This window comes from Aquarana catesbeiana, linkage group LG01 (assembly GCF_042186555.1).
Source record: "Aquarana catesbeiana isolate 2022-GZ linkage group LG01, ASM4218655v1, whole genome shotgun sequence".
NCBI lineage: Eukaryota > Metazoa > Chordata > Amphibia > Anura > Ranidae > Aquarana > Aquarana catesbeiana.
Window position 1 is genome coordinate 262,098,826 of NC_133324.1, and position 14,030 is coordinate 262,112,855.

Genomic DNA, 14,030 nt, shown 5'->3' on the forward strand with positions numbered 1-14,030 from the left:
GGCCCCTAGGCTACTTTTTGTGTGGCCCCCTCCCGCATGCTCTAACAGAAAATAAATTATTTAGTGCCATGTGTTAAAGGGTAGATCTATATTACACGCCTCAAGTGCAACTCTCAGGTCTACAGCCCAAACACATTCAGTATATTCACTATATTCACTATAAACAGCAATGCCACAGAAAAAAAACATTCAAAATACACTTGCAAGCTGGTAACAGATTTTACCTTTCTAAACCAACAGTTAGGCCAAAAACATCTGCAGCAGCTCCTGTTTAACTGAGGCAAAATCACAACTTCCTGACAGAGACCAATCGAAACGCTGTGTAATATTCCAATAAAATAAAAGCAATACAAATACCATAAACAGCAGCAGCAGCAGCACATAAAAGCAAACAATAATCAACAGCAGAACAATCATACGTTCCAACGGCAGGAAGTGCCAGCATCCATCGGCGCAGCCTGTCCATCGGACACCACTGCAATCCAGGAAACGGACCAGACTCACTCCCAGGATATCCAGCAGCTTTTGCCAACATGCTTGTTCACTATGTACCTTTGTGAGTACCTTTTTACAGTTTTATTAAACTCCATGTTTTTTACTGCACTTAGAGTGGCGCCTTTGACAGACCCCCTGCACAGTACACAGACCCCTTTCTCTGCACAGTACACAACCCTCTGCACAGTACACAGACCCCCTGCACAGTACACAGACCCCTTACCCTGCACAGTACACAACCCTCTGCCCAGTACACAGACCCCCTGCACATAACACAGCCCCCTTTCCCTGCACAGTACACAACCCTCTGCACAGTACACAGACCCCCTGCACATAACACAGCCCCCTTTCCCTGCACAGTACACAGATCCCTTTCCCTGCACAGTACACAACCCTCTGCACAGTACACAGACCCCCTGCACATAACACAGCCCCCTTTCCCTGCACAGTACACAGACCCCCTGCACATAACACAGCCCCCTTTCCCTGCACAGTACACAGACCCCCTGCACATAACACAGCCCCCTTTCCCTGCACAGTACACAGACCCCCTGCACATAACACAGCCCCCTTTCCCTGCACAGTACACAGACCCCCTGCACATAACACAGCCCCCTTTCCCTGCACAGTACACAGACCCCCTGCACATAACACAGCCCCCTTTCCCTGCACAGTACACAGACATCTGCACAGTACACAGACCCCCTTTCCCTGCACAGTACACAACCCTCTGCACAGTACACAGACCCCCTGCACAGTACACAGCCCCCTTTCCCTGCACAGTACACAGACATCTGCATAGTACACAGACCCCTTTGCCTGTATATCACACAGGCCTCTTTCATTATAAAGCCCCCCTGCACTCCCAGGAGACCCCCAGTCTCCTGCGAAAGAATACTCTAAAGTTGAGAAAACATCACTGCCAGCCCTTTCTCACACACCGCTCCTCCTGTGTCACTCATTGTAAATCAAAGCTTCTAAATACCTCAATTAACGCCGTTCTTCCTGACCCGGTCATGTGACTGCTCTCTTCTGCTGTTTCATTGATGGTCACATGACCGCTCTCCTCCTGCAATCAAAGGCTACACTCGGGAAGGAGGTGGAGCGGGAGGAGGAGAGCGGCCAGACAGAGAGGCTTTAATTGAGGTATTAAGAGACTTCCATTTACATTGAGAGTGAAACACGAGGAGCTGTGCATGAGAAAGGGCTGGCAGTAATGTTTTCTCAACTTTAAAGTATGCTGGCAGCTCTGTCCCAGGGCCAGGAGAGGCAGTACAGCGGGCCTGACCCCCCCCCCCCCCCCAATGGCATCTGAATAAGGCCTTAAAGCTGAACTCCTGGCGGTTTAAAAAGACATGAATGAATCTACCTTTATGTTCATTAATACATAACTTACAGGGCCTTGAAAAAGTATTCATACCCCTTGAAATTTTCCACATTTTGTCATGTTACGTTTTTATGGGCGGCACAGTGGTGCAGTGGGTAGCACTCTCACCTAGCAGTAAGAAGGGTCGCTGGTTCAAATCCCGACCACGACACTACCTGCCTGGAGTTTGCATGTTCTCCCTGTGTCTGCGTGGGTTTCCTCCGGGTACTCTGGTTTCCTCCCACACTCCAAAGACATGCTGGTAGGTTAATTGGATCCTGTCTAAATTGGCCCTAGTATAGGTATGAATGTGAGATAGGGACCTTAGATTGTAAGCTCCTTGAGGGTATAGGGACTGATGTGAATGTATAATATATATATATATATATATATATATATGTGTATATATATATGTAAAGCGCTGCGTAAATTGACGGCGCTATATAAGTACCTGAAATAAAATAAAATAAATAAATAAATGTTACAACCAAAAACGTAAATGTATTTTATTGGGATTTTATGTGAGAGACCAACACAAAGTGGCACATAATTGTGAAGGAAAATGATAAATGGTTTTCAAACTTTTTTACAAATAAATATCTGAAAAGTGTGGCGTGCATTTGTATTCAGCCCCCTTTACTCTGATACTCCTAACTAAAATCTAGTGGAACCAATTGCCTTCAGAAGTCACCTAATTAATAAATAGAGTCCACCTGTGTGTAATTTAATCTCAATATAAATACAGCTGTTCTGTGAAACCCTCAGAAATTTGTTAGAGAACCTTGGTGAACACACCAGACAGGTCAGAGATAAAGTTGTGGAGAAGTGTAATTGAACATCTCACTGAGCACTGTTCAATTCATCATCCGAAAATGGAAAGAGTATGGCACAACTGCAAACCTACCAAGATATGGCCATCCACCTAAACTGACAGGCTGGGTAAGGAGAGCATTAATCAAAGAAGGAGCCAAGAGACCCATGGTAACTCAGGAGGAGCTGCCGAGATCCACAGCTCAGGTGGCAGAATCTGTCCACAGGACAACTATTAGCCGTGCACTCCACAAATTTGACCTTTATAGAAGAGTGGCAAGAAAGCCATTGTTGAAAGAAAGTCATAAGATGTCCCGTTTGCAGTTTGCGAGAAGCCATGTGGGGCACACAGCAAACATATGGAAGAAGGTGCTCTGGCCAGATCAGGCCAAAACTTTTTGGCCTAAAAGCAAAACGCTATGTGTGGCGGAAAACTAACACTGAACATCACCCTGAACACACCATCCCCACCATGAAACATGGTGGTGGCAGCATCATGTTGTGGGGATGTTTTTCTTCAGCGGGGACAGGGAAGCTGGTCAGAGTTGATGGGACGATTGATGGAGCCAAACCCAGGGCAATCTTAGAAGAAAACCTGTTAGAGTCTGCAAAAGACTTGAGACTGGGTTCACCTTCCAGCAGAACAACGACCCTAAACATACAGCAAGAGCTACAATGGAATGGTTTAGATCAAAGCATAGTCATGTGTCAAAGTCAAAGTCCAGACCTAAATCCAATTGAGAATCTGTGGCAAGACTTGAAAATTGCTGTTTACAGATTCTCTCCATCCAATCTGACAGAGCTTGAGCTATTTTACAAAGAGGAATGGGAAAAAATGTCACTCTATAGATGTGCAAAGCTGGTAGAGACATCCCCATAAAGACTTGCAGCTGTAATTGCAGCGAAAGGTGGTTCTACAAAGTATTGACGCAGGGGAGCTGCATACAAATGCACGCCACACTTTTCATATATTTATTTGTAAAAAAAAATGTAAAAACATTTATTATTTTCCTTCCACTTCACAATTATGTGCCACTTTGTGGTGGTCTATCACATAAAATCCCAATAAAATACATTTACGTTTTTGGTTGTAACATGACAAAATGTGGAAAATTTCAAGGGGTATGAATACTTTTTTAAGGCACTGCAAATAGATTTTTAAAGCATACAGTGTAAGTACCAGAATTTGAACTGACACCAGCCTCCTGCTATCCTTCTATAGCAGAACTCACAATAGAGTAGAGGGAAGCAACAAAATGAGACAATCCGTTCTGCTGCAACATTCTTGTACTAGCATTCTGATAGGAGGAGAGAGCAGAGTGACATTAGCTCATAACACTGCTGCTTAATCTTTCACTGTCCAGTCAAAGGCCTGGGGGGGGGGGGGAGCTGTAAATGATACCTAACTGCAGTAGGGAAATTAAATCATGGTCTTCTGCCAGGGCTTGTTCTAGCCTGTCCAATGTAGGGGTGCAGTACAAGTTGTCAGTGGGAGGCAGAGAATAGGAGGTCAGCAGAGCAATGTACAGGGGATCAGTGTTGAGGAGGCTGTCGGTGCCCCCTGGTCTGGTGGGGTGTCCTGCCTTGGGCTGGGTCTCCCGTGCTGGAAGGATCCTGCCATTGCTAATCTGACTGGATGCCTGTCAGATAAATCAGTGATTCAGCTGGAGCAAACAAGTGCTGTGCAGTAGGAAAGTGAAGGAGACTGTATAAAGACTGTATATAGGAAGATGTCCCTGAAGTTTTGCTGAAGTCAAGTCGGCTTCCCATAACCAAGTTATTAATCCTCAATAAATAAAAAAACAAGGACACGGACTGTTCTCTGCCTCTGGGTGCTTGTGAAAATTCGTTCGGTGTGCCTGGCTGTGCAGGAGGGGGGGAGTTTATCAGTAGTCCCACGGAGGGGGGTGTGTTGTGCTACATTTGGGGTGCTTGTCTGGGATATTGCCCATGGTAACCTGCATGGCTGTTGCTCCTAGCAACAGGAATTAATCGAACTGGAGGACTGCGTTTTGCTACCAAGACCACTAAGGGGGTTAAAATGGGAAAATGGAGTTATGTGTCCTGCCAAACTGTGACTATTGCCTGAGTCAAGTGCCATTGTCCACAACAACCGGCGGGAGTTGCTGCCGAGCCAGTATTGTGCCGCATACTCAGTTGCGCATACCCAGTTGGATGGACACTTGTGCTAAAAACCTGCTATTCAGTGAGAACTGTGTTATGTTCTATCACCTGTGGCAACCACAGCGGGCGATCACGCTCATTGATTGCAAAATGCCAAGCGGCTGCATAAAGCTGGCAAAAGTCACTATGCTGCAATGTCTTGCTGAGAACAGTAAAATGTGCACGGAAATGTCTGTGTTGCTCATGGTGATCGGCCAGTGGGTGCCTGCAGGAGGGGGTCTATGTCATGTCCAACCATGGCTGATGCTAAGGACTGTCCTGACCCTGCTACAGACTTTTCTGTTGCTAGTGGCAACCACAGTGAATGCTTACTGCTATCGGTATGTGTGTACCCAGCGTTAATTTGGTTGCCTGAAATGCAGGAAGTGACACTGGTGGACACCGGTGTGTGGCTGGAGCATCGAGGGGGATTCACCCTTGGGCTGATCAAGGGGATGGAGAGGCTGTATCTGCTATGTCCTGGCTGCAGGGGACCCACCACATTGGTCAGTGCCTGGAATCTGGTGTGGGTACAGCGACGAGCCGTTCACCTACAACGTTTACCTGCAGTCAGGTCTTTGCTCAGAAAGGAGGTGGAAGGCCGAGAAGTGACTGCCAAAGGCGAGGTTGAGTCTGAGGATGGTGACTCCCCTGCGAAGACAAGTGACATCAGGGAAGAAAGCTAGAAATCTACCTCGATCTGCAGCCCGGTTTGGAAGCTGATACCTGCTATTTCTGCCCAGCAGTAGCCAGAAGGTGTCTCCGGAAGGCCGTGCATCCTGTCAACCCCACCTGTAGGAATCCATTGTAGGACTCCTCTTCAGGTGAGCCAGTGGGGAGCAGCAGTGGTGGGGCCATAAACTGGGGGTCACCCACACTGCAAGCGGAATTTGGGCCCTTGGATGCAGAACGTGAGTAGTGGACATCCCCTTGCAGCTTGGAGGAGGAGTGGGAGTGGGAAGACTCCCAGGAAGATTTGGAGGTGCTTTCCAAGGTGAAAGATATGCCAGACTCAGCTGAAAGGACTGAAGGATCAGTGTGTGAGGTTCAAATTCCAGAACAGACATCCACAACCCAGACCAGAGGTGCTGAGTATAGGCAATGGGTAGTGAAATCACCCAAGACCTGTGTCCTCCCTGGGAAAGGCAAGCCTCGGGAACTGCCAAGATTTTCAAGGTTCCAGAGGGAGGTGCAGGGGAGGATAGCACTGGAGTGGGTTTTCCACTACCCATATGCACCTCAGAACATCATAGACATTATCGAGGACTCTCGTGCACAGTGGGAGGATGACATGGTGTGGGACTACATGCACATCTCTAAACCATTGTAGGGATCAAAAAACGAACAGGCTTGGAACCGATACCTAGACATTTGTTAAGTGTGGCGGCTGGGAAGAGCCATTTACAAGGACAGGACATCAGCAGTCCCTTTGGGGGGGGGGTGCTACATCTGGAATAGATAAAACCAATTCTTTCGGTAAGTAAAAAAACGTTAAAATATGCATTTTATCTGTGTATTGAACAGTATACTAGGAATTTAGTTTTAAAGTGGGATAGCAAATACACAGCTGAAAACCAGATACTGTATGGTAACTGTTTCACCTTACAAAGGATTTTTAATTCAGTTCAGTCAGTGTTGTTATTCACACACCTTTTAAAATTGTATAGCCAGGAAGATCACTGTGTTATTTCCTACATCAACCCCAGGACAGAGAAAACATTTTTTATTCTTTGGCAAACCAAAAGTTGAGTAGGATACTTTGGAAGTTGCAAAGCTAAAGCAGGAAAAAAAGTTTTACAATATGACGAAGGTGTGTAAATCACAAGACTTGCTGAATAGAGTTACAAATATTTTGCCAGAGAAAATAGTGCACATGTATTTAAACTGTATACACAGCTGTTAGTTTATAGGCCTACTATAAAATATCAAGTCAGTTATATTGATATCATATATGCCAACGTTTGCTTTCAAGCAAGAGTGAGAAGTTCTTAAACGAGCACATGAAAATAAAAAAGCGTGCTTTATATATATGGGGTGTGGATTATATGTAGCCCAGCTTGACTCATAGGCATGTGGTCCTTGCAGAAATAAAATTAAACCTTAGTATAAAGCTTTGAGCCTGTGACAAGTGGTCCTTCACTCATAAAGTTAACTTCCGCTCCTCTGCTCCCCACAACCTACCATTTTCACAGTTGGAGATCATTTTTTTTTCTTTTAGTTTTTCCTCATTTCCTCATTTCTCACCTAGGCAAGGAGGACTTATTTCAGCTGCCCACAACCTACAAGGATATATATGTGACACTTCCCAGAAGGCTGTGGAGCCTAAGTATTGCATTGTTTGCAGCCTGAGTCATACTCAGGACCTATGGCACGTCTGTGCATGCGTGGGATCAAGGGAGCGTCAGCAAGGGACCAGCTGTGCAAACGAGAAAGAGACAGCCAGGTCCCAATTTAAGATAGAGGCGCTGGACAGGACAAGCAGTAAAAGAGAGGTGGGTTAGAATAGAACAATTAACTTATCTGTTTATCCTGCATTAATGAACATCAAAGGAAAGGCATATGGAAGGTAAAACTTGTGGACAAGGATAAAGTTGGATAGATGGTCACTTCTCTTACTAGAGAATTCTTCCATGTGTAGCGGTACCCCCATGGGGCCGCTGAGTGTAGTAGTTCCACCTGTTGTCACCCTGTTCGGCCTGGCATTCACCTCCAGACAATAAACAGTCCATCAGCTTGTTTTTATTTGTTTTATGGAGGGTTTAAACTTGGATGGAGTAAAGGGTATATGGGATGCGCAGATCAATAATATTTAATTGATGAAAATGTAGATTGGAACCTCTATTCACAGTCTCTAAAGCCCCAGACTCCTCCAGCACAATGCTTCTTGATTAACTGTTACTTCTTCTACTGTGCAATACTTGGTTCCTATCTCAGCTAGCACATGGTTAGGCCCAACCCTGAATTAGGATAGGGGGGCTCCCTCCAAGGCCCCGACAGCCTAACACTCCATCTCACAGTTCATCCACCCGAACAACAACTTCTCCCCAGCAGGCTGACCCTGGGTGTATCAAGGAGGCCTGCCCCCTGCCAATCCTAGTTGGGAATTGGTCAGGGCTCCATGAGACACCCCATGTCACTCCATCCCTCTTCCCCGCCTCCTTTTCTAGAACCTTCTAGAAAACCAGAAGGAGGTACCAGAGAAATTAAGTTACATGTCAGTCACCTGCTGCTGCTCTAAAACACTCCCAGCCCCACAGATAAAAAAAACACCTGCCTAAATTTAGAATCACACACTTTACCAAGACCTAGGCTTGTTAGTTACATTATAAATACACCACTAAAGACAATTGTAAGTAGCCGCACTTAACCTGTATGGCTGCTCAGTGGAGATGCTGACATTCACTGCTAAAGCCATGGCTTACCATGTAATCCCGTGGAAAACTTGCCTTAATCTTTCCTTCAGCTATCCCCTGCCAACAGGCTTGCATTCTTTGTTCTCTACAGTTTTCATTCCTCTTCTTATCATCCCCTAGTTCTTTCTCACGCTTTTCCCCATTCCCTTTTTTCCCTGTCTCCCTCCCCTTTTTTTTCCTTTTTTCCTCTCAATTTTCCAGTAATGGAGAGGCGGTAGACAACATCTCTTTGGCTTGGAGGAACCTTCTTGGACAACTATATTCTCACTTGTCACCATTCAAGCTATTGTGCACCTTTATGGCAACAGTGTTTGGTTTTGGTTTAGGTTCCCCATCCTGGCCTAGATTAGCCAGAAGCTGCAGCCACCTTGCATTGCTTGGTCTGTAAGATATTTCTACGCTCTTTGTAATGATGGCTATATCTTGATGTGTTCTGCTGTCTTTCCATTATTATTTTATATGTATAAAGCCTTTTATAAAACTTTATGGACAAAAAAACGGCGCCCTGTGACTTCTATATACTTCCTATCTGGCATGATGCAAGATCTACGTGATGGATCAATGAAAAATATTTGATTTTTCTTCACAACAAAACACTTTTATGTTTTTTTTTTTAATATCTAGCATAGGAAACATTTGTTTATAATTCTTCTTTTGGCTACAGGGCACTTTAAAAATTCAACAACCACAAACGGCCAAGTATTTGGCAGGTACAACACAATTTCCCATTTTACTGGTTTAAAATACTTTAGAATAAAAGTATCTCCTTTTTGTTTTGTTTTTTTTACCCGCTGATTCCCCAGCCATCAAGTGTGCACAGACTTTTTCTGCATTAGACAGTACTTATTAACATTACCTTCATCCCTTAAGTTCCAATTATGTTAGCAGTGTAAAGGCCAGATCCATCACAGTCTGTGTAAAATTAGCTTCCTTGTGTCCAGTATGAATGTTCATAAAATACTGTTTGTTTGCAACTGTTCTCTACAAGACTTAAGGGAGCCGATCCAGCCGGTGGATTTCTAGCTTTTTTTGTCTGTAGATTGTTCAAGGATGTGGAAACCTGGTTCCCTACAGACACTTCACAGTAAAACAACGAAACTGAGCGTTTTAGTGATTAATTGTCAGAGAAGGAGCCAGAGGAAGTTTAAAAGTGGTCGCTGGGCTCTGGTGTATACCATTTGTACAAGCAAAGTCCTGAATGTTTTTCCATTAAAACCTTTAAAGGAAACTTTTACGGAGAGAAATGAAGAGAAAGTGATTGCTGATCTCTTTCTGAAAATACTGTTTCCCTGACAGCCTTAAGCTTACCACACACGTTAAACTCTGATTGTACAATCCCCTTTGGATCTATCAACAAATATATGTAGTACAGGGTTGTCCAAACTTTTGACCTTCCTGTGCCACATTGGAAGAAGAGCAATTGTTTTGGGCCGCATATAAAATACACTAACAATAAGGACAGCTGATGAGCAGAAAAAAATCGAGCAGATCACATTTTAACGATCACTGTTCTAGATTATGTACCTATCCGAGGAAAAAAAACTTAATTTTTTTTTTTAAATATTTTTTTTTTTATAAAAGTAAAAGAAGGCAACATTAGTGTGATGTTTGATGCTGTTTTGGTAAACAAACACATCCATATCTGGCTGAATGGATGGTGGAGAAATCAACAACAAATCAACATTTTTAAGTAAGTTCATGATTTTGTGTTGGGCCGCATTCATAGCTGTCTTTAGCCACATGTGGCCCTAGGGCCACAGGTTGAACACCTCTGATGTAGTACAAAGGCCTGCCTAACTGGATAAAAATTGATTGAATAGATTGGGTAGGTCCTTATATTAGATATTGAGCTACTGATGTGTGTTAAGCATGTATCTGGTCACATTACCAAATATCACTGGGGGCAGCAGACTAAATGTGGCCATATTTGGATCGAAATGCAGCCAGGTTCAGCAGAGAACAGCCGACTTTTGATCCATGTGTAGCCACTGTAGTTGATCAAATCTTCATCTACCACTCTGTTGGATAAAGCCTGCTTGTAGGCAGGTACAGTCTATTTTCTCAACCACAGTGCCATTGCAGAGGGAGAGGACATCAAGGGAAACCTAGTTCCTCTATGGTTTCCTGGGTAATTGGAGCAGCTATCTGATTGGATTTTGGCTTCCCATTTGACTCTTGAGGCCATCTTGGGTCAGACAGAGTCTATTTAAGACCCTGATTCCCAGGCTTGGTGTGCATTTTGCATGTGGCTAGAGTAGAGACAGATCAATGCATATAATCATCAGGGCATCATTTTATTGCAGAAAGATCACATCACAAAAAGATGTCACTTTTTTATTATGTTTTAATTGGTGGATAGCAGTTTAAATATTGTCACATGCCTGACAAAGAGGTCCTGCATGGCTCTGAAATGTTGCATTTGGTCATTTGTCATGTGATCTTTCTGCAATAAAAGCTTTGGATGATATTTGAAGATCTGTGGTATGCTGGTGAATATATTCATTGATCTATCATGAGTCCAGGTTCTAACTGGTAGTTGCTGCAGCACCCCCTACTGATCAGCTAATTTCCAGGAATGTGAGTGTACCTAGAGTAGGGACAGGTCACCGTCTGTTAGGGACAGGGCTTAGGTTCCTGAGGACTAGGGAGAGTGCAGGGACATGCTGTCCTACCTGGAAGCCTCCCCACTTGGGTATCGACCAGCCAGGTCCCATTCCACTCCTTGAGACAGACACTGTTCGCACACCTGTGATCTTTTGCTACTGACTCCTTGATGGTGCATTTGTAAGTGCCCCTGGTTGGGTTGCCTACCCTTCCCGTCAGGCTTGTTGTGTATTGCTGAACTTCAATTACAATATATTCCTGTTTCTCTGCATTTGGACTTTGGATGTTTTCTGCCGTTGCACCACGCTGCACCCACCCACATGCTCAATCAGCCAACGCAGCCATTCAGTGTATTCTGACAGCATGGCAGTCTCCCTGCTGTCAGAAGGCAATAGAGGGGATTCCTCCATCCACCTTGAATGTGTGTATGGGGCAATTGGTTCAGTTTTATTTGTTCAGCCAAATGAAACATGTATGGCGAGCTTAAAGTGGATCTAAACACGATTCATTAAATTTGACCTAAGCACATATATCTGTAGTGTTTTCTTATCTCTCTCCAAAGCACTGAGTCCCATGTGTTTCTGCTGTTTCATTTCTCTGTTATCAGTATTCATAACTTCTGACAAGTTCTCCGAGGCGGGAGATAAAAGCAGCCTAAGATTTGCTCGGCAAATCTCTGCCTATGTGGAGTGGGGGTGTGTGCCTTTCCTCCAATCAGCTGTCTCCCAGTGTATGGGAAGACTACATTCACAGTGCAGAAGGAGGAAGTAAAAATTCTAACACAATGTAAGAATTCTAAAGAATATAGAAAGGGAAAGACAGCAGATATGCATGTAAAACTTATGTAAGGAGATTTGTTTCATCTCTATGTATCATCTGAGGCTGTTCAGTTCACTGGGTATATGTGAGGGTTTACATCCACTTAAGATCTCACAATGCATACATACAGATATATGGCTGCAAGCACGGGAACACTCACAGACCCAGAGGAGCACTGCTATTTTTCAGGTAGAATTCAAGACAAAAGGTGTATTTTCAAGGGTACTGCTTAGGTTCAATTAACATTTCTAAATACTCCCTATAACGTAGAATATCTTCACATTCTGAGTTCAGGCCCACTTTAAATTTAAGTAAGTTAGTAAATTTAATTTAAAAGACATTCCACAGAGACTGTACAATCATAGTGAGCTTAAAGTATGTCTTAAAGTGTTAAACTGTTGCCAGGCTATAGACACTCAAATATTTAATTTATTCTTAACAAGCAGTACATGAACCTTAAAACAAACCCTACTGACCTCTACAGATGCAAGCACTGTGGAACGATTCATTTTCAAATTTCAAAACAGGAGCACTTACATCATTCTCTCTGCTGCTCCCCCTCCCAGCAGTGACTTATCAGCATTCTAATCTCTAATTTAAACCCAGAGTGGGCCACTTGGGGAGGGGAGAGCAGTGTGAGCTGATTTGTGAATATGAATATGAATTATCTGCAGTGAACTAGATGAATTGTTCCCCAATACTTGCAGCCACAGAAGTCAGTAAGAGTTTATTTTAAAAAACTAATTTATGCTTGTTAAGAATTATTAAAACGCTTCAGTGCCTATAGCCTGGCAACAGGTTCAGTTTAAGTTTCTCTAAGTTTTGAGGGGTACTAATAGTTTTGCCTGCAACTATGTAATTCTTTATAAATTTAAAGGAGGTATATTGAGTCAATTGTTCTCATCTGTCACACATAACTGTATGCATTAATAAGTTAACATTTTTGAGGTTCACATTCTGTCTTTTGTAATACAAATCTCTTTCTCTATACAGGCTCATGGAAATTATACCAAATCTCAGGGTCACCCAGGTAAGCATGCATCTTATTATCTGGGGAAATGTGCACATACACTGTATATACAAAGCCTAGAGGCTTTCTGGTAAAGAGAGATAAATGTATTTAGGTGATTGGGTGATGTGGACCCCTTTATTAACTCTGCCAGATGAATATTTGATTCTCACAGTGGTAGTATAAGTAAATTGGAAAAATTTGTCCAATTGACCCTTCCAGAGGCTTCACCTGCCACCTTGCATATATCTGTTGATTTTTTATGCATACTTTTTTTCAGAAGTTTTCTGGCCAGTCATGTGACACACAGGGTCTTCCTTCACTTGTTCTAATGTGTTGGGTGGTCCTCAAGGATGCAGAGATTGTTGCTGATGCATACCTCACAACATCAGCAGAAAGCTAGACAACCTAGAAAAGAGAAAACGTGGCCCGTGGAGTGCGCCATAGCGAAAAGTGGATGCAGTTAAATTGCACTTGGCCATATTGGCCAGAGCCTAAAGGAACATAGTTAAATATAGTCTTATGCCGCGTACACACGGTCGGACTTTTCGTCTACAAAAGTCCAACGGACGCCGACAGACTAAAGCTGGCTGGTAATCCGATCGTGTGTGGGCTTCTCCGGACTTTCAGCAGACTTTTTCAGCCTCAAATCCGACGGACTTTAGATTTGAAACATGCTTCAAATCTTTACGTCGTAACTACGACGGACCCCGAAATCCGCTCGTCTGTGTGCTAGTCCGACGGACAAAAACCCATGCTAGGGCAGCTATTGGCTACTGGCTATGAACTTCCTTATTTTAGTCCGGTGTACGTCATCACGTACGAATCCGTCGGACTTTTGTGTGGTCGTGTGTAGGCAAGTCCGTTCGTTAGAAAGTCTGCTGCAAGTCCGCCGAAAGTCCGCCGGAAGTCTGTCGGACAGGCTGTCGGACTTTTGTAGACGAAAAGTCCGACCGTGTGTACGCGGCATAAGCCTACTTGCAGTACACACTGCACACATGCCCAAGTCCTTGTGCCTACAAAATAATCCTCAACTGACCATTATTTTAAAAATAAATTGGAAATGGACAAAGGGCTAACATTTTGTCTGATCCTACTTTCATGAAGAAGTCTTTAAATAGTTTTAATCTACTTAGCAACCAGCAACTGCTGGGACAATAAATACTTTGATCAGGAGTATGCAATATACAGTGTTAAACACTTTGTTACATATAAGACAATGTCTAGAGGCAAACAGAGGTATGTGTCAAAGTGCCCATTATATTGTTGGTAGCAGGAGAAAAAAGATAGTCATTGTCTTTGGCTAACAGGAGGAAAACATTTCCAGTGTCGGTGGTCAGTGGGAGAATAA

The 14,030-nt window shown here is 43.7% G+C and overlaps 1 protein-coding gene across 1 annotated transcript in view; it reads left to right on the forward strand.

Annotated features, from left to right (window-relative positions):
* The window catches only part of ADGRD1 (adhesion G protein-coupled receptor D1), a 921,219-nt gene that overhangs the window by 13,653 nt on the left and 893,536 nt on the right, over positions 1 to 14,030 (forward strand). The window contains exon 2 of the mRNA XM_073628314.1: positions 12,664 to 12,700. Within this exon, the coding sequence (XP_073484415.1) occupies positions 12,664 to 12,700 (37 nt within the window). The remainder of the gene's footprint in view (positions 1 to 12,663; positions 12,701 to 14,030) is intronic.